The following is a 20,586-nucleotide window of genomic DNA, read 5'->3' on the forward strand; positions in this document are numbered from 1 at the left end:
ACCCGCCATCGCTAGTTTCTTCTCCACCGCTAGCAACAATGTCAGCGCTACAACGCTAGATGTTACGATGGGAAATCTACAGCCAACAATGCCAGCTGACCTACGAGCAGTTTGTGGCATACATTCCCACACCGCAAAACACTCTAACACACTGCTGTCTACTCTCTGTCCATGATGAGTCCTCCACAAACTGCAACCCATCCGTCTGAGTCTCTCTCTCTCTCTGTGTCTGTTACACACACACACACAAATCATATACAAATCTTTGCATTTTAAAAGCAGCTGGAATTGGCATTTATTTATTTTTTGTTCAAAAGGAACAGTTTTTTTTTTAAATATTCACTTGATGTTATTTCACTTGATGTTATAACCATTTGTTCATCGGACCCAAATATTCTGAAAATATTGTAATAATATAATTTAGGAGAGCAATTACATTTCTATACATTATACATTTTTGTGTTATGCTCTTGCATTACACACATTAAGTCAATGTTCTTAAACTCAACCAATTATTGTCATTTTACCATACTGTTAATTTTGTGTTTACTTGGAAGGATTACTGTAAGATAGGTCTTAAATTTCATTTAGAATTGGTATTAAAAAGTCTTAAAAAGTCTTAAATTTAACTTGTTTATACCAGTAGCCACCCTGTATTATATTCTGCTCCCTATTCATACAGTCAACTGTAAGCTTATTTGTTTTGGATTGTATTTGTTTGGGGTAAGTGCCTTGCTAAAGTATATCTATCAGTGGAAAGAATGAATAGGCAAGCAGTGTCCCAATGCATAATTGATGTACTGTCTGCCTATTACTATTTTTTTCCCCTCAACCTTTCAAATCTAAGAAAACAAATGGTTTGTATAGAGGACTGTCACAAAACTCTGGATTTGCAGTGTGTGTAAAAAATTTAGTTTCTGGTGAATTATTCTAGAAACTAAAAATACACTTAAATACATTTTCTTTCCTGTTTTCTGCTGTAGCTCTCCCCCATTACTTACATTTCTCTCAAAATGTTAGCAATACTGAACGTGCAGGGTTTACCGAATTAATCAGATTTCCTCTTTTTGTTTTAATCCATCAGCATGTCATGCTAAACAGAGCTGAGTGTCTTTGCTTGTTAAACATGCTGTTTATCCTGTGTAGCAGTTCATGGAGTTGGAGCCAGAGATGTTGGCCACTGAGACCATTGTCCCCGTCTATTTTGCCATGGAGGACGATGAGCTGCTGTCCATCTACACCCAAACCTTGACCTCCTCCTCCTCACAGGGCTCCTTATCAGCAGCCGAAGGTAAACTTTTAGACTGGACCTGCTGCTGGAATCAAATTGTCTACCTGTCCGCATTATACACAACATTTTATGTACATTTATGATTTAAAAAAAAAGAAGTCATCCTATCTTATACAGAGCTGGTAAATGGTAATGTAGGAGGGGCACTATGCAAGTCGATCAATTCTAATTTTATGTTTTCTGTTGAATTCTGTAGTGCTGCTGCATACGGCCACAGCCAACGGCTTCCAGATGGTCACCAGTGGAGCTCAGAGTAAAGCTATCAGTGACTGGGCCATCACCAGTCTAGAGGTGAGAGATTTAATCTGAAGACAACTGTACCTAAATCACCCTTAACAAGGAAAAGATTATTCATGGTCAATGTGAGAGCATGTGAATGCCATTCTTCTCTTTACAATAATTGATTGCTACAGTATTTCTGTCTTCTTTTTACAAGAGTTCATGAAGGTATTTGGATGGTGTTTGAAGATAGTTTGAATCCAACAGTTGAGCTTAGTGTTAAAACCAGAAGAAAAATGTGTTTTAGTCAAACTGCAGGGGATTCGGGGACTGAGGTCTGTGGACGCAAGGTTGAACCCGCTGCAACTTTGCACTGGCACACTACCAGCCTGACAGTGTAATACGCACGGTGCCATCGGGTCAGCGGAATCTCATGCTTGTGCAACCCAGGTTAAAAAACAAAACAATTTAGTCAATCCCGGTTTGCTCCCACAATAAAAAATATATGGGTAAGGTGTGGTCACTTCCTCTTTGAACGATGTTGAACAGAGCAGCAACACATTCTTGTGTTTTAACTTTTCCGCAGTCAGCGGTCAGGTTTTGTGTTACCTTGTTACCTGGAAATCTCACTCTTTGATCCATGAATTAATGGATTCTAGTTGAAACATCCCCTCCTTTCCCCAGCGTGTGATAGGATTAACTTGAGATGAATCTTGGAAGGCACCTCTTCCTACTTGGACTTTGTGTTTTTGTATTTTTTTGAAAATGATTGCAATACAATACTAAAAACACTTCTCTATGTCCTTGTCAGTGATATACAGTCGTACACGTTGGGCTCACAAACAAGCTTGTCTCTCCACATCTCTGGTCCATAAACTTTAAACATTAGTCACTTTAGATAATCTGTTTCTGCTTCTGTTTTATATCACTCATCTGTTTTTATTACCAGGGTCGTCTGGCTGGAGTTGGAGGAGAGGACCTGCCCACTATTGTTGTGGTTGCTCACTACGACTCCTTTGGTGTTGCTCCAGTATGTTCACTGCTTCTTTTCTCTCACATATAAGCCCTGACTTTTTCAAAAACTTACAGGGAATTTAGCATCTGAAGAAACTGCAGGATTTGGTTAAATTTAGTATCCAAGTTGATTAGTCACACAGTGTTTTTTTAATAATTGGATACATTAGTAGTTCAGGAAATAACACTGTGATGCACCACAACTGTCAGTAAAAGGAGAGCATGCCAGGAAAGTAATCTGACCCTGTGTGTGCGTGTTGTTGTCCAGTGGCTTTCGTACGGAGCAGACTCAAACGGCAGTGGGGTGTCCATGTTACTGGAACTGGCTCGTCTCTTCTCAAAACTTTACACCTATAAGAGGACACACGCTGGGTGAGTAAAGATGACAGCACTCACGTTTAAATTGTTGATAGAGCATTTTGTGTCTCATGACTTTTAAATAGCAGTATATATACATTTTTAGCTGCACAAAAAAAAGCACAAATTATGATTATTTTACTTGTTCATATCAAAACAGACACCTCCGTGATGCTCTATGCTGCACACTCAGTTTATACATTGTATATATGATGAAATGTGTAAAATGAAAAAGTAGTATTGATGGCTGACGTCAGTGGTTCATCTGAACATACGATAAAGTCTTTGTCTATCCCATTTGTTATGGTTAGTGTCTCGCACAAACTGCTTTTTGAGAATTATATTGAACATTATCTGTGCACTCTGCTGGCAGTAGGAACCACATTGGACTGTGTTAAACACTTAAAGCAGTCAATAATATGGTATAGGCTCATTTTTGTGTCTAAATGTACTTAACAATAGCTGAGAGGAAGGATCCACTTCTTTCAGAGAGTGGTAAGTAAAGAAGGAATGGACTTTACTGTAAAATGTTCTGTAGAAGACAAAGTCGTCTGTGTAAGTTAAAGTCAGCACCACTCCCCTGATGTGTCTGTCATTTTAAGGTATGCGTTATGATTTATTTACAACAGACTCCTATCATAATCCCTAATGTTATCTCTAGTCTTTCTATGTCTATACATTGTATCATCACACATCCTCCACCATCAGGTTTCCCGTCAGGAGATGGTCGTTGTAGATTTGATTAATTTTGTGATTTTTGTGAAATTTGTTCAGGTACAACCTGCTGTTCTTTGTGTCTGGTGGGGGGAAGTTCAACTACCAGGGCACCAAACGTTGGCTGGAGGACAATCTGGACCATACAGGTACTGTTCAGTTCATACATTTCTGCTCACAGAAAGGAGTAAGTATTTATGCAGCTGGATTTGGTTAGATATACAATTCTCTGAGTATGATTACATTTTAAAACAATACTCAAAATCTTAATGAAGACAATTCTTTAAATTTAATTACTTTTAAATGGAAAATGCAGTACAATTCAAGACCAATTCATTCCCAAACCAGTCTGATAAAAGATACATTAAGATACACTACATCTGTAACTGGAATTTCATATGGTTGAGAAAATTCACCACTATAAAGTAACCAAACAATTACATTTTAATGCTTCTTGTTGAAGCAGATCAGAACAAAATAACAACAGTTATTATAGTTGGTTAGAACCAGTCCTTGTTTTCTCTCTACATACAATATTTGTTACACCGCTGTGAACATGGCAGGTCCCCCCCCCCACACTTTTTTTATATACCCTCTGTCTTTCAATATTTTAATACATAATTATTAACTTCTCCTTGTCGTCCATACTTTTTTCCTCCCTTTCTCCGTAGACTCCAGTTTGCTGCAGGACAACGTAGCCTTTGTGTTGTGTCTAGACACTCTGGGGAACGGAGACTCTTTGCACCTTCATGTGTCCAAACCTCCTAAAGAGGGAACTCCTCAGTATTCTCTACTTAAAGAGCTGGAGATGGTAAGAACCTCAGTGCTCAATACACCTCAGTCTGATCATTGAGTCACTTAAATGATTGACTTTTACTACAACCTTGGACAAAAACATGTTAAAATGCACTTTTATTTAGAAGAAGATATATAGGTCTGTATAAATAATCACTTGACCTATATAGAAATGTAAATGGCCATGCGAACTCAGCACTATCCCCCCTTTAACACTGCAGATATTTTTGTAACACAACAGCAGTTTTACTTCTTTCTTGATTCACAACATTTTTATGTGGCGAACCAGAGCACATGAACTGCATCACCCTAAATCTATTCTTAATGAATACAAACCGATGTGTACAGAGGTGTAATTGTTGTTTGATTAAAAGTAAAAAACATAAATCTGCTTTTACCGATGCCCTGGAGCCTACTCCTAGTTTTTCCTGATACAAGCAGTTTTAATCAGTTTTGCTCTACTTTTCTTGTTAAACCCACAGCACATAGATGATAGGCTATAATTTACAATTATATTTCTCATTTCCTCTCAGGTGGCTGCGAGTCAGTTCCCAGAAGTCAAGTTCTCTATGGTCCACAAGAAAATCAACCTGGCCGACGACATGCTGGCCTGGGAGCACGAGCGCTTCGGGATCCGCCGGCTGCCGGCCTTCACGTTGTCCCATCTGCCCTCCCACCGCCTGGCTCAACGCTCCAGCATCATGGACGTGCGGTCAGTGTCCCCCTCCTCTCGCCATGGAGCGGGAGAGCCCCCTGCTGGGTGGGTTCATTACTGCAAGTCTCTGAATCATCGAGAAAAAAGAGATCCCATTCTAGCTGCCAGTCATTTTTATTCATGTCATAGGTGGTGTTCTAGACCCATTCCTCTGCTACCAAGTCCCTTTATACAACTTCCATGAAAAGAGTGTTGTGAGTGGAGTGAGCGTGTGGGGTTTAAGATTTGATGCTGTCTGAGATTGGCAGAAACACCTTTTGTCCTCATTTCCACTTTTAATTCCTTTGTCTTATCCTGCTCCTGTAGCCATCCATCTCCCCGTCTCTCTGTTTGTTAGTAAACCATTTATCGGTTCTGTTACAGTTTCCTGCTTAACCTCACAGTTGATTTGATATTTGCTCTGTCTTCTTTTGTCAAACGTTCTACATTCCAGCACAACTGTGTGAAAATGGATGCTCTGTAATTGGTTTTTCCTCTCTCCCTTGCTGCAGAAGGTTTCTGGTTTCTCTCCTTATGTTTTGGGCATTCTCTACCATTTCTAACTGTCTGCAAACTTGTGTTCCTGTTTTACAGGCCTCATGTCGATGTGAAGAAACTCAGCAGGAACACCAAGCTGGTAGCAGAGGCACTGGCAAGGGTCATATACAACCTCACTGAAAAGGTAAACACACAGATGGAGAAAATGTTTTATACTGCGTCTGCTTTCTGCCTGTAATGTGAAATTTTTGTTGTTTGTGTATTGTGCTGCACAGGGGGCTCCTGGAGACCTGCAGATCTTCACTGAACAGATGGTGAGTCACTAAACTCTGAGGGCACGGTGGTAACAGATCTCTAAAAGAAACGGGAGTAGCAACAAGTGTCCCTTATTTTCTACTGTTTTAATCAGGACAGAATTTGTGTTGACACTGTTTTCTGAAATTGCTGTCAGTACCTCTTTTTTTGTTAAATCTGAAAGCAAAACTTTTATATTACTCCAAAAAACTGGTATGTCCGGTCCTGTCCTTCACAGACTGTGGTGGTTATTTTGTGTGCAACTCAAACTGTACACCTGTGTAATGCAGTCTTTGTCTTGTCGCGTCAGCAGGTGCAGGACGAGCAGTTATCAGCAGTGGTGGACTGGCTCACAGCGCAGCCCAGAGCCGCTCAGCTGGTGGACAAAGACAGCAGCGTGGTGTCCACTCTGGAGTATCACCTCGGACACTACCTCAAGGATGTCAAGAGACACTACGTCAAAGCTGACAAAAGGTAAAGAAATGGGTGGATGCTTCAATGCCCAAAATGTACAATAAGTACTTTCTGTATATTTCCATAAACAGCAGATATCATGTGTATTGTACATTCATGTTTTGTCATGATGTCAAAGTGACAGCTTTGAACTCTGCTTGTCCTCAGGGATCCAGAGTTTGTATTCTACGACCAGTTGAAGCAGACTATGAATGCTTACAGGTACGCTGTAATGAGCTCCCCTTCTGAGATGCATTAGTGTACTTCATGCTGATTTACTGTAGCTTTGTAAAAGCTCACAGCTGTCTGTAAAATCATGAGGCTATTGTCTGCTTTTGATTAGTCCTCAGTTAACTGCATTTGAGCCTTTCATCGTTTATCAGTACTGACCAAATCCAAACATTAAAACAGCCATCCCATAATGTTAAGGATGATTTTTGACTGTTTCTCTTTTAATAATCTCTCTGTATCTCACTCACTCTCTACCTCTCAGAGTGAAGCCTGCTATTTTTGACTTGCTGCTGGCAGTCTGCATTGCAGCCTACTTAGGGATGATGTATCTCGCTATCCAGGTAGGTCACCGTGTTCATGCAGTAGTCTGTGGCCTCTTTCAGACATGCACTACATTACATAAATGTGTTGTCGGTTTTAGATGTTTAAAGCTTGCTGTTTTACAGCAACAACAATTTGTTGCGATGAACTTACAGACAAATATCAGCTGAATACTTTGTTTAATGTGTAACTGTTTGGTCTGTAAATTCACTCTCACTGCTCTCATAACATTACTTTCTTCCACAGCAGGCAGCTGTATACACAACAACATAAAAAAAACCTCTCCGCTACTTGCTCAGCACCAAACAGCAGACAGACACAGTTAGCAGAACATAGTGGAGCATTTAACAGCTAAAGAGTTGGAAATTTCCTTCAGGAGTTGGTGGAGATCAAAATAGACCTAACGTAAATATTGGTCTTACAGGCAGCCAGAACCACAACTCACGATAATGATGATGTTTCTCCTTAACTGTTGAATGTGTAAACGAGCAAATGTTTGCTAACAAGTTTGCCATATCAACTTAAAAGGGGATGGTTTGGTATGTGAACATGTTTCTCCCGCTCCTAAGTTGCCAAAAAAAATCAGGCATTGCACTTCAATTCTTTTACAGAAAATGCATGACGGTAGTCTTACTAGGTATAGTAACATTTCTTTAACTCACTAAACATGTGAAAGGCGGCAGAAGCGCAATGTTAAATAAGCAGAAGTATTCATTGCCTTCTTTAGAGCCCTGTAATACATTTATCATTAGTGATCTTGAATGCCAAAAGAAAATGTATTAAATAAACCCCAAAATGCAGTGAAGGAAACTTAAATTAAGTGACAATGTGTTCGTTGGCACTTTAAGGCATTATTTATGGTAAGGGACGTTTATAAGGGTTTTTGGTAGATAGACTAGGAGGGCAGGCATCCTTTGTCCTCACGATGGTTGTTAATTAAGGCCTCAGCGACAAGTTTGAAAACCAATCACTGATGCAGCGAATAAGGCTTGTGAGTGTGCAGATGTTTTGTGGGTCTTGTCTGGATACATGAAATGGACTCTCTTTCTTGTGTTCCTTACAGAACTTCGGAGTCCTGTACAGTGTTGTCCGTAGAATCACCCAACCCAAGGCAAAGATCCATTAAGGTGCACAACGCCGTATTTCTTTTTACGATCCCACCTATTTTCTCAAATCAAGACACTTTAATCAGTAAGAACATGGAAGCTGGGCCAAGCTTCTGTCTTTATGATGGTTTCAAACCAGCAGAATCTCTTCCTTTCATTTCCTTCATCCTGATACCACAAACTATGATGTCAGATCCTGTCCTGCTGCCAACTTAATCCATTTGGTCTCACAGACCAGAATAATCAGGAATCATTTTTCAATCTCCCTGTCTTCATGAACAGATGTCTCGTCGATCATTTAAAAAAAGAATCCCTCGCGTCGGACATATTTCGTTGTTTGACTGTCGTGAGGAATGCAAAGCATCTGTCCTCATTGCTGAGCTCTTGATAAGATAAAGTGAATTTCTGATGTTTCTGTCCAGCGACCACTCCTCATTCCTCCTCTCGGTATACCGTACAAGTGATCGTTGTGCCAAATCGACGCCATGTGAAGTCTCAGGCAGCTACAGGGAGAAACTGACCACACAGAGTTTAGCCCAGAATTTCTTTTGTCTAGAGATGTGGTCACCCAACCTGGTTGCTAAAGGACAGGTTCACATTTTCCAATCGGCTTAAATACAGTACTCACATTTCCATAAAGACATTGAGTCACTTTAATTGTTCGATTGCTTAGAATATAAAATGTCAGCAAATAGTGCAAAATGCCCATTGCAGGAGTCCCAGATGACATCAAGATGACATCAAATTTCATTACCATAACATTTACAATAATATAAAACATTGCAACAAATCACATAAAAAATGTTTGGTTATTTGTGTTTTGATGGCTTAAAGGATGAAGCAATTATCAAAACATTTGGTAATGGATTTTCTTTTTTCTTTTGATTTATGTCATATATGGGCACATGAGTATTTTGTTGAGACAGACATGAAAAGAAAATCTGAACTTATCCTTTTAAATGGGCAGTGAAAATGACTCAACAAATGTTGTTTACTGATAAGACGAGTTGCCTAAATGAAATGTGAACTAGTGTTTAGATTATCGTGATTCCATTGCCTCAGTAGTGAATTTATTAAACATTTGATTACCTTGAATCAAAAAAAAAATCTTTGCCAAATAGTAATTGTTAGGTTTAATCTCCCCCTTTCTCCCTGTTGAATATAGATTACGGAAATTTAAAGCAGATTCCACCTTGAAATTTTCTCTTACTTTTTGTGTAACTTTTTTCCTGTAGTCAAGGTTTGTTGCTGTGTGACTTGATGTCTTATTTTTACTGCTCAAATCTTCTTTTTTTAATATATAAAAAAGTCATGCTGGTGTTGTTAACTTATTTTGAGACTCATGATAAAGAAAGGCCTTGTCCAACAAACATGTTTGTCTAATCAGAGCACGTGTGTGAGTCAATGCATCGTGACAAGATAAAAACTCGCCGTTTACTGCTTTTATCAGAAAACGTGTGGACTGCAGCAATGTGGTTTGACTTAGTCAGCCGTTTTTAAAGCTGTTAAGATTTTGGTCAAGCCAGCACTGCAGTGTTTGTACACCGGATGTCTTAAAATAGGCAATAACGCAAAGGGTGTTGGATTATATGGGGAGAAATATCTTAAACACACTTAGATATATTTCATGAGATATTGGTGTTTGTAAAGCTAATACTGCAGTGTCTCCTTGACCCTCTCTCTGCCCTGGTCTTGCCTTGTTGTGGGTGAACGGTGTTTATTTACCATTTTGTATTTCCCATGTTTTTCTGCATGACCTGTGACCCCCACATGTCGCCATGGTAACAATGACAGGATTTTCTTTCTTTTTTTATATTTACCACCATGAGAGAAATACTGTGTGGTACATATGCATTTTTAATTTATTAAAGCAGTTGGTTTTCATTTGTGCACTGAACTGAACTCTTCTCTGGTCTGAACCTCATCCACAACACTTGATCTTTGCAATGAAAATGATATCAGGTGTGATTAAAATAAATAAAAAAGAAATCCCAAGGAGCAAGTCTCTTGTTTACTGACACGTTTTATTTTATGGAAAAAAAAAATCAAACAAAAACATTGGCTGAATGGTATTAAAATAGTATTACAAAAGAGCAAGTATTTCTTTATCAAGTGGTCAGATTTAAGAAAAAAGGGTCAATTTGTATCAATTACAGTGCAACAATGGTCCAGAAAATGGAAAGTTGAAATCAATTTTAAATTAAGAGTTTTAGTTACTGATTCTTCCAAGAAGGTAAAGTAAAAATTCCCAAATTCTCTATTCCCTTTTTTAATTCTGATCTACTAATAAACAAATAATAATAAATTACAGTGCAATTTATAAGAAATACCTGCAGGGCTTCTTCTGCCTGTCGTTCTCTACTAGCTCTCCTCTTCGCTCGTCACCAGCACCCACAAACACTTGCCTTATAATTTGGGTGGACATTTTGGCACAATCAAAGCACTCATGAAGATACTTTGTGTCAAAATGAAAGAGAAGCCTGTGAGCAGCAGTTCAGGCAGGCATGTTGTATTTAGTACAAAACATCTGACGGCTTTTACTGCTCAGTTTGCATTTTATCTTGCCTTTGAGAACTGATCAGTAAAGCAGCAAACGCTGTCGATCCCTGATCTCCTTCGAGCTGATCCTCGTCTATGCAAATGGAGAGTGACGAGGTCAGCGCCTAGAAGTCAAATATCGAATCTGTACAAAAACAGAGTTGTCCGACTGAACTGAGCTTCACATGCGACATGTTTCCAACATTTTGGACGTTTAAATAAAAATCAGCCACATCAATACAGGAAGAAAAATAAACAATTTCAAAATGTTTTTTCTCCTTTCAATTTCAGATTTCATCACATCTGGGTAACAGTGAGGGGTGGATGACATGGATACAAATTCTTTCATATCATACTTACAGACATGATGATTTAATAAACTTTCAGAAAAATTACTAAAATGATCTAATGTACACCTGGTAGTTGCTGCAGCTGTTTTTTGGTAATCCATCAATGTAAATTCCTGAAAAGACAAAGTACTTTAGATGCAAAATGATCAAATCCAATATTTCCATAAAACAGCTCATTGAAACAATGACACTACGGTGTAAACAGTACAGCAAATTAATATTGTCTGATGGTGCATTTCACATTCATATCGCCCACCCCTAGCAGTAGTTACTCAGTCTCACATCACAGGACTGTTTGTAGCATGACACAGTGTGGAGAGAGATTGAAGGTGCACCTTTTCGCACACTGTACCATACAAGACTTGATAAGTCACACCTAATCCAGGTTACAGGTTTTTGTGGGTTTACTGCAAACTTTCACATCTCTCATCATATCACACAAATATCAGCAAACTCACAGTTGAGTAGTCAAGACCGCAGAGGTCACTTCCTGCCAGAACACCGTGCTACAGGATGTCTGATCTATTACACACAGCAAAATGTTTCATAAACTGTTACTTTTACAGTACAGATGTATAATGATCAGAATACAGTAAAATGTGTGAGCCAGCAATTAAATTAAAAGGAACAGATCTGATCTTAATCCAGATGTTTGTAATGTAGATGAACAATTCAACTCTCCCAGAAAATATATCTGATCTAAGCAGACGATCACAGACTCGTACGCAGCAGAAGAAGACGACTAAACTGGGATTCCAACAGTGCTCTCAGAGGAAGCCAAAAAAACAGCAGCAATTCATAAACAAATCAACAATGATAACCTTAACTACAGCCATAATAGTGATAGTTTAATATTAAATTAAAAGTAGTTTGAACTCCCCCCCCCACATGTGCTTATGTGGGGACTGTGGAAGACAAACAGATAAACTAAAACAGAACAACATCTGCGGCCTGCTCCAGCAGCACAAGCATGCTGTTCATCGAAACAACAGCTTGAATTTGATCGAGAAGGTAGGAAGAATAGACATATACCTTATTTACTACAGGTGCAGCAGCTGTTTCCACTAACAGTAAACCAGTGGGATCCATGGAAACCTTTCCACTGTAGTTTAATTTACCGAGTTTGAATTACAGGTGATATCAAAACTCTTTCCATATGTGGGATTTCTGGGACATAACAAACTTTAATTTTACCTTAATGTGTGTCTGAAATAAATTTCAATGCCACATGAAGGTTTATCACACTCAGCTTTCACTTTCAGCCGACGTTATGCATGTTCAGTAGTCCCCGCTGCTTCAAAGAATAATCACTTTTAGGATGGTTATTTTAGACATTAATAGAGACATTAGGATTACGTAGCCAGAGGATGTTTTCTTCATTGTCTGTAAGACAATTTCATAGCATATTTCCAAAATCATTCAATGTCATGCATTCCTGAATACCGTAATGTGTGCATATATAATGTTTTTTTTTTTTAATCCTACAGATCTTTATCATTACACAAGTTCTTGTATATTGTTAAATTTTTTCTGTGAACCCGATAGCCGCCATCACCACCCACGAAACTGGTTATAAATGTTAGTCAAACATATTGTTTAAACAAATTAAATGATGAGGATGATACTGAAACCCGCTCAATCAATTCTAGCTATTTGCTGTCATTAAACCAGCAACCAGCTTGTATGCCTTCATGTCAGTGCAGCAACAGATGCTTTGCAACACTACAAAAAAAAGCTTTTTCCATACAATTAAATATTTCCAATGTCTGTTGATCATCAGTGCAAGAGATAAAATGTAAAAAGAAATCAAACTGAGAGGCGAAATATTGTGAAACGATTTTGAGTTTAAAACATTCGGCTACATTCATCCTGGAATGTCTGACACACACACGCACACGCACACATGCACACCCCAGTGTGACTTTTCAAATCAAACTAATGCACGCCAGAAGCTGTGCGGTTGCCACCACTGACTTGTGCAGTGATATGAAAATCAATACATGTGGTAGAACGGCTCTCTTGGATCACTGCAGCCATGAAAAATGATACTGAGAACAACGCAATGTTTCCCATTTGACTTTTTTTTTTGGCGTTTTCTCTTCATGTCTGACGTCAGAGAAGTTGGACGGAGGTTAAAGGAGGAAATTAATTCATTATTTCACTGACAGCGCGAACACAGCTCACCCCTATTAGAATTAGCTGCTTGTTTACCAGGTTGCTAATGGTTACCGTCGGTCTAAATTTCTACAGACTGCAATCTGGGCGCTGGGGCGCTGTTCAGGGTGACGGTGATGATTATGACACCCTGTCCGACTGTACGTAACAATCACAGCCTAACTCTAACAGTTTTTTTTCTTTCTACTGAATCTATCAAATGTAAAGTTAGCAACAATAAGACAAAAAGTCACCTGACATGACATCACAGTGCTCTAATAAAAACAAAACAAAATGACAGCGATGAAAGGAAATGTTGTAAAATAAATTTAAAAAAAACAAAAAGGTCAAAACTTGCTATTTTGTTTCCCTTTTTCTTTTGTGACCCTCTTCCCTCCAGCCTTGAGTGTGAGCCGTCCAAGGAGGGCATCTTGTTTTGCTTGTAGTTGTAGCCTAGTGCCAGGTGGTGGCGACGGATAGCCCGCTATAGATGCTTCTTTTTGTTGATCCCATTCTGCACGTGCTTTCTACAACAGAGAGGCAACAGAGAGAGTCAGTGTAATGAGAGTTAAGGACAGGATGGGGAAGGAGAGAATAAGCTTGTCAGAAGAGGTGATCAGCAGATGTGAGGCATTAGCAGGCAGAGAGGATATTAGCAGTGGTCAAGGCCAGGCAGATAAGGAGTGCCACATAATCACATCTCCATATGGTCCCAGGCTCTTTGATCCTATCTACCGGTTAGGGCCGCAAGTTACACAAGCTCAGTGGGAGACCTGCTCTCTTTGCATCTATACCTGAACTTCAGGAGCAAGTGTCTGCTTGAGTTATCAGATCGTTTTGGTCGTACAGTGATCGGATTGTACCACAGTTTAGAGACAGTGTCATTTTTTTTCTGTGAGTATTCCAAACTAATAAAAAAGTGATAGAGATGTCGGCAGTTTCACAGTCTTCAGAGTTTCACTGGTCAAAGGCTCCCATGATAATCAGCAGCAGATGATAGAGGTGCACATGTCAACACTAAGGCAACTCCTTAGATAAAGACATGAATCCGTAAGTTCAGATAAAAAGGCACACAATTTATTTTTAGTCGAGTTAGCATTTTCTTGTTTTAAGCTCAATATTGCAAAGTGCTGAGTACTTTTTTCACATTAGAAGAGACCCCTATTACGTTACACATCTCATTAAAAAATCCCTATATCATTCTAGAAAATCTACTTAAACCTTTTGTAGAGGCATAGTAATTATTATAATAACTGCTAAGATCGGTATAAAAGGACACTGACTTGTTTGGCTACAAAACTGCCAAAACTGACTTTGAGAAGTGCTATGTGTGTACCATTTTACAACAGAAATGTATGATCTGTAAGCAGTGGTAATACAGGTGGAATTATTAAGTGGCATCAAACTCATGGCAGTTGCATTGACAGCCAACTCCTAAATTAATGCCATAATTCCCAAAAAAAGCTGCTTTTTATGTAGAATCATAGCTTTTGTATAACACAGAATTTGGTTGACAACAGAAACAAGACTGTGTCATGTTGTGATATTTTGTAGAAACCCTCCTCTCTTTGTAAGGAAATTGGTGTGAGGCCCGTGTTTATTATTTTTTAGAGCCTACGCTGGCATGTTGAATTATCTGGTTAGACCACGTTTATACCAGCCACGCTAGCAGCTAATATTTATTTCCATTAACCTCAGCTGTGTTTGGTTCAGTTCATGCTAATGAGCGAATGTTAGCATGCTAACACGCTAAACTAAGATGGTGAACAAGGTAAATATTATTCCCGCTAAACATCAGTTAGCATTGTCATTGTGAGCATGTTAGCAAGCTGGCGTTAGCATTTAGCTCAAAGCACCACTGTGCCTGTGTATAGTCTCACAGAGCTGCTAGCGTGACTGTAATCTCTTTTGTTTACCCGGCTATTTGTGCATATAACATAAAATTTGAAATGTATTCGAGAAATATTTATTTCAGTAAAGTTCTCTGTCTTGTGGTATTAGGTCAGCCATTGGCAGTAGACAGGGTTTCTGCAAGTTTAAAAAAGTCAAATTTAAGACTTTTTAAGACCTTTATGAATGCAAATTTAAGACCTATGTCGCGTCAAAGTACATCGAAATGCAGAGTCACAAAAGTACTTCAAAGTAAACAATCTAATTTAAATTGAATAAAAGCGACAGATTAATAATAATCTGTACATATACAGCGAATTATATCTGGAGTATCAAAAGAAAGAACTACAACACCACGGACTAAAGAAAAGCCATTTCAATGAGTACTAGAGGCGTTACATGGACGTAGGGAAATAAAGACCCGTTTAAAATGATTTAAGACCTAGAACACAATACTTTAGCGAATTTTGATTTTGAAATTTTTCACTTTTTAAGACCCTGCAGAAACCTTGATTAGAACCACCTACGCTGGTGTCAAACTGCAACAAGCCTACTGCTTACTGTAGTTCATATCTACATAATGACCTGTCTTACAACTGATGATTTCTTGATGTGGACATTCTTCAAATGTTTGGTTTAAACTCAACATTTACAGTGAAAACCTGCCAGCAGTTGGCTGGTGGTATTATTCCACCCTGCGCTGGGGTCTCAAATGACACGCAGTCTGTTGGTGTTAACTCACCCCTGGGCGGAGTTGTGATGTCCAGCATCATCACCACCGTGGTTTTCTGCCTGAGGTTCCTTGAGCAGGCCAGCTGCCGCGTTGTCGCCTTCCTCGTCCTCGTACTCCCTGACGTCGTTCACCTCCTTCACTTTTAGCACCTTCACTACAAAAACAACAATGAACTACACACAGACCAGGGGAGAAACAACCACACAACAGAGGTTAGATTGTGTCATAGCTGTGGCAGTTTAAGACAAAACAAACACTGACCATTAATGCTGTATGGGTTTGAATTAAGAAACCTGTGTGTCCTCCTCACCAAGAACCAGTAGATGTTCATGAGCAGCAGTGCCAGGAGAAGAGTGTTGAAGAAGAAGTAGAAAGGGATGTTGGGGACAGACTGGAGGCTGGACACACATGTGGCGTACAGCACTTTCAGAGGGAACCAGTAAAGACGGAACCAGAACCTGAGAGAACACAACAGCAATGAATGTCTACTCATGGGCAGATCAAGTGTGTGTGTGTGTGCGTGCGTGCGTGCGTGCGTGCGTGCGTGCGTGCGTGCGTGCGTGCGTGCGTGCGCGCGCGTGTTGAACCTCACCAGGTGATGCTAAAGCTAACAGAGCCCATGTTGGACAGCACGTCGTTGAGCAGGTGATAGCCTTCTCCTCTGGACTTCAGGTAGATGTTGAGCTTGGTGAACTCCAGCTGAATGTCATTGATGTCGTGGAGGAACAACACCAGAATCCCTACGTTGTGGTATCTGAGGGCCAGGGAACACACGGTACAGTATGTGTATATATTTCATCTTATTTCTAATACAAGTCCATTACAAGCAGGCATCTGCCAATGCAAATGTTTGGGTGGTCCAACCAGAAACATTTACAATTAATCAACCAAGTCAATTTATTTTTGATCTATTTTGCCTGCCATTTGGGAGCTGAACACATATTAATGGACAACAATGACCAAAGTTTAATTTATCACATATTCTGTATGATTGCATCTATGCTGATGATGTAGTAATATAACATAAACTGAATGATCCTGTAGGGCACTTTATGCTTAATAAAAATGAAAAGGGTCAACCATAGCTCTTTTTAGGCTTAACAAATGTACCTAAAGGCGTAGGAAAAACTAATGAGTGCCAGCGTGATGATGTGGTGCACCACCATGACAGCTGAGTCCTTCCTCCACACGTCCATGTAGACCGTAGCATAGATGGAGTGGCCGTAGAAGCTGCCCTGGATCAGGTAGGCTATGGCGATGTCTGTAGGCACTGACATACCACTCTTCCAGTCTGGAGGAAAAGTGAGGAGAGGTCACAGGCTGAGACACACAGAGCACATTAAGGAGGTTAGCTTTTACTTTAAAACCAACTTAATTCAGATGCAGATTAGAAATGAAACATTTTGTATTAACATTCATGTAGAGCGTTATGCAGCCTTTGGCAGAAAGGGGTGCACTCTGTGAGCTTTCTCATATGTATTGTAAGTGCATCTCTTCTTTTGATCTGTTTTCATGTTGAGTGTCTCAGATTTTTTGACTCACACAGTAAAACAGAAGGTAGTGACTGTATCACAACTATCACAGTTGAAAGCCAACAGAAGTTTTGACTCCAGACCCACTACTGCAAACAAACGTGGGGGAGGTCTTAGTGTGTAGACGACAAGACTCATTGTCTCACAAAACTCAAACACTGCGGATTAAATTAGAAAATGATTCTGTGTTTTTATGATGAGATATGTTGTAGACACTGAAGGATGATTGTTTTATGCACACATAGACTGTGTACCCATTTGTATTCCTAATATGTCCAGATCCTGAGCTATATGCAGTGACTTCTGGGAAGGATCCCAGATGTGGAGGAGGTTCGGGCGGATCAGGTTTAACCTCGGGGGAATTAAAGTAAAGTTTCTAAAGTAACGGAAATGTTCTCCTCCGATGTTTGAGTAAGGTATGTCTCTGGTGGGATGGGGTTATGTTTGGGCCGTGTGTAATGTTTATTGATTGGACCTTCCGTCATTAAACATTGAGGAGGAGGCTGCTAGATGGATCACAACAGAGCTGCCAAGGCGAGGCATGGGAACTGGAGACTTTTATATTTTCCTGGGAGACTGAGGCTTTTTACCCCCTCCTTTCTCATCAGAATACAGACCCCTTTTCTCGTCTGCCACTGTGTCTGTGATTTCTCCTTAATCTGCAAATAAATTCTTCTGTTTTGGGCTATCGCTCTCTCTCTCTCTTTTTCTCTCTCTCTCTCTCTCTCTCTCTCTTGCCATCGCCCCCCCCTGAGCAGTCACATTGTGGTACACTGCTTCTGTACACCATCTCAGACTGGCAGCTATTAGAGGTGATGCAGCTCCACTAAGAGTGATGGAGTTTGATTGAAGCCCTGACACTTCCATGTCTGATGGAGGAGGTAGAGAGACTATAAAAGACATTGCTGGATTTTAAGTGGAATCCCCCTTACGCGTCTATCCTACATTGGTAGTGATAGTCATCCATTAGGTGCTATAATGAAGATAAGTGTAGGGGCAAAACTTAATGTATTCTTGCATAAAACATTGATTTAGGTTTGTTGGTATATAATTTATGTCCTTTTGATTACTATAAATTAATCAATTACTTTTGATTTTTTTTTTTTTAATTAATAACACAAAATAAGTGATTCAATTCAAGGCTCAGAATATGCATGAATATATTCAGTCATTCATTCATATTTATTATACAGGAAAGTTAAAAAGTAACATTACATTACAATGCTAAACGGGCCTGACTCAGTTGAAAACTGGTTTGCAGCAAGTTCCTGTTTTCTTTGTTATCTACTATGCACTGCTATAAATACCTCTCTATTTGAATACTCAACGAGACATTTAACCCCCACAGAGTCTCTATAGGATTAGGACGTGCTGCTTGCTGTTTCATTAGATTAAAAAGATTTCAGCTCCTTAAGAGGTTAGGTAGGAAAATGACATTTTTTGTAATTTAGCTGACGCTTTTACCCAAAGCAAATTCTAATGAGAAAATGGCTCAATTAAAGTTACTATAAACCATGCTTTTTCCGAGGTCAATTTTGATCTAGTATGTACTGGCTTCAAAACTTCAGAGAATTCAGTAATCTAATTTTAAATCAACATATTGAATACTGACAAATTATTTAAACCATTAAAAGGGATCAGGAGCAGAGTCATTCAATTAACAGATCGCTAAGAGGACTGGAACACAAACTGCTAAATAAATGACCTCTACATTACGTTATGTGTTCACACTATCTTACTGTAGAAGACAGAGGGCGGGTCATGGAAAAAGGAGTAGGAGGTGAAGAAGAGCAGGTAGGTGCTGTATGACCAGGACATTGTGTAGAAGACCAGCTTCCACGCGCTCTCTGGCATCTTGGCAGCATCTTTGGGCAGCAGCCTGCACCACTGTGCTAGAGGCTGCAGGGACAGAGCAGAGAGAAGAACCACAGTCAGACAGAGGAGAGGAGGTGTGAGGAAGTCACACTCAGAATTCATTAAAATGCTGCTTCTTTAAGCATGCGGCTGGGTGAGCTGCTGGGAGGTCCTTTAGATACAACTGATTAATTTAGATGGTGTTCTTTTACAGAATTGTGAAATTCAATACAATGGCTCTTAATTCAATGTGCTGAAGCAAGGAATTCGCCACGTGTTCTTTAATGTCTTTTAATGCACAAGTGTAGCTTTTGAGCTGAAATCATTCGTCTTTGTTTGCTTTTTGCAAAGCACTCTGGGTGCAGAAAACAAATGAGCCTAAAAGGAAGCTAGAATGAAGACATTAAGTGGGTAGTGTACACAGTTGAACTACCACACACGCATCACGTGAAATACAGAGTTAATGTGCACAAAGTTCAAACCAATGGATTTTTGCAGGAAATATTAACTCAAGTCAACCACCTCTAGTTTATATAGTGGTTTACACTGAGAAATCGATAGTGTAAGATGACACTAATACGATGGAAGATGACTATTGGCCTGTTGCCAGCACTACCGACAGTGTCAAGATGTTTCTTTAGATGCCAAATTAGGCAGAGTCGCTTTTGGGCAGAGACTGTTACATATGCATATAACTCAAATGACATATGCTGTCTTTCTGACACACACACGCACACACACACACCTTCATCAATAAGCAACAGTTCATACATACATACATACACACATACACTACCGGTCAAAAGTTTGGGGTCACTTAGAAATTTCCATTGCACTCCATTATAGACAGAATACCAGCTGAGGTCAGTTGCATTGTTTTCTTTAACCCGGTCAGCAGTTTTCAAATTACGTTATGTGCTTACATAATTGCAAAAGGATTCTCCAGTGTTTTCTCAGTTAGTTTTTTAAAATGATATCAGATTAGTAAACAGAATGTGCCTCTGGAACATTGGATCAATGGTTGCTGATAATGGGCAATGTAGATATTGCATTAAAGATCAGCCACCCACTCAGATCAGCTGGTATTATGTCTATAATGGAGTGGCATGGAAATTTGTAAGTGACCCCAAACTTTTGACCGGTAGTGTACATACATACATACATACATACATACATACATACATACATACATACAGCCATGTGACTGTCTGTCCACAGAAACATGTCTTTCACATGTGTGCTTATAGTTTGCTGTGTGGGCAGAAATAGTGGAAGTGGGAGAGAGAAGGCTTCCTCCCTCTGTCCTCTACTTAATGTTGCTGCCTCCTCACTTCCACCTTTTTCCTTGCCTTGTCTCTCTCTCCCTCCAGCCTCTATCTCTATTGTTACAGTAGAAACTCTGAATCATAATCACGGAGGAACAAAGACGTGCAGAATGTCAGCTAAAATGCGTAAGACAGGTCCATCAGTTCGCCAGGCAGGTGTTCAGTGTGCCGAGACAGGAAACCAAACCCACCGCCTCACAAACACAAACACACACACACACAC

General features: G+C 39.6%; 2 protein-coding genes and 1 long non-coding RNA gene across 8 annotated transcripts in view; 2 read left to right on the top strand and 1 right to left on the bottom strand.

The window, feature by feature from the left end:
• The window catches only part of ncln (nicalin), an 11,713-nt gene extending 2,422 nt beyond the window's left edge, over window positions 1–9,291 (top strand). The window contains exons 3-15 of one of the 5 annotated variants that reach the window (XM_032525156.1): window positions 1,147–1,291; window positions 1,488–1,582; window positions 2,460–2,540; window positions 2,793–2,896; window positions 3,656–3,744; window positions 4,267–4,406; window positions 4,924–5,102; window positions 5,679–5,766; window positions 5,858–5,896; window positions 6,187–6,350; window positions 6,498–6,551; window positions 6,823–6,901; window positions 7,945–9,291. In XM_032525156.1, the coding sequence (XP_032381047.1) occupies window positions 1,147–1,291; window positions 1,488–1,582; window positions 2,460–2,540; window positions 2,793–2,896; window positions 3,656–3,744; window positions 4,267–4,406; window positions 4,924–5,102; window positions 5,679–5,766; window positions 5,858–5,896; window positions 6,187–6,350; window positions 6,498–6,551; window positions 6,823–6,901; window positions 7,945–8,007 (1,320 nt within the window). In that variant the 3' untranslated portion in view covers window positions 8,008–9,291. Of the gene's footprint in view, window positions 1–1,146; window positions 1,292–1,487; window positions 1,583–2,459; window positions 2,541–2,792; window positions 2,897–3,655; window positions 3,745–4,266; window positions 4,407–4,923; window positions 5,151–5,678; window positions 5,767–5,857; window positions 5,897–6,186; window positions 6,351–6,497; window positions 6,552–6,822; window positions 6,902–7,944 lie in introns of all 5 variants that reach the window. The other 4 variants (XM_032525154.1, XM_032525152.1, XM_032525153.1 and 1 more) reach the window with 4 other exon arrangements.
• Window positions 1–20,586, top strand: part of LOC116695102 (uncharacterized) — a 31,016-nt gene that overhangs the window by 4,409 nt on the left and 6,021 nt on the right. For both annotated transcript variants that reach the window (XR_004333354.1, XR_004333355.1), the window contains one exon: window positions 9,638–10,130. This is a non-coding gene — a long non-coding RNA (uncharacterized LOC116695102). The remainder of the gene's footprint in view (window positions 1–9,637; window positions 10,131–20,586) is intronic.
• Window positions 12,328–20,586, bottom strand: part of cers1 (ceramide synthase 1) — a 23,042-nt gene continuing 14,783 nt past the window's right edge. The window contains exons 2-7 of the mRNA XM_032525158.1: window positions 18,924–19,083; window positions 16,763–16,943; window positions 16,245–16,406; window positions 15,963–16,110; window positions 15,662–15,825; window positions 12,328–13,556 (exon numbers count right to left, since the gene is read on the bottom strand). Of these exons, the coding sequence (XP_032381049.1) occupies window positions 13,514–13,556; window positions 15,662–15,825; window positions 15,963–16,110; window positions 16,245–16,406; window positions 16,763–16,943; window positions 18,924–19,083 (858 nt within the window). The 3' untranslated portion in view covers window positions 12,328–13,513. The remainder of the gene's footprint in view (window positions 13,557–15,661; window positions 15,826–15,962; window positions 16,111–16,244; window positions 16,407–16,762; window positions 16,944–18,923; window positions 19,084–20,586) is intronic.

This window comes from Etheostoma spectabile, chromosome 9, assembly GCF_008692095.1.
Source record: "Etheostoma spectabile isolate EspeVRDwgs_2016 chromosome 9, UIUC_Espe_1.0, whole genome shotgun sequence".
NCBI lineage: Eukaryota > Metazoa > Chordata > Actinopteri > Perciformes > Percidae > Etheostoma > Etheostoma spectabile.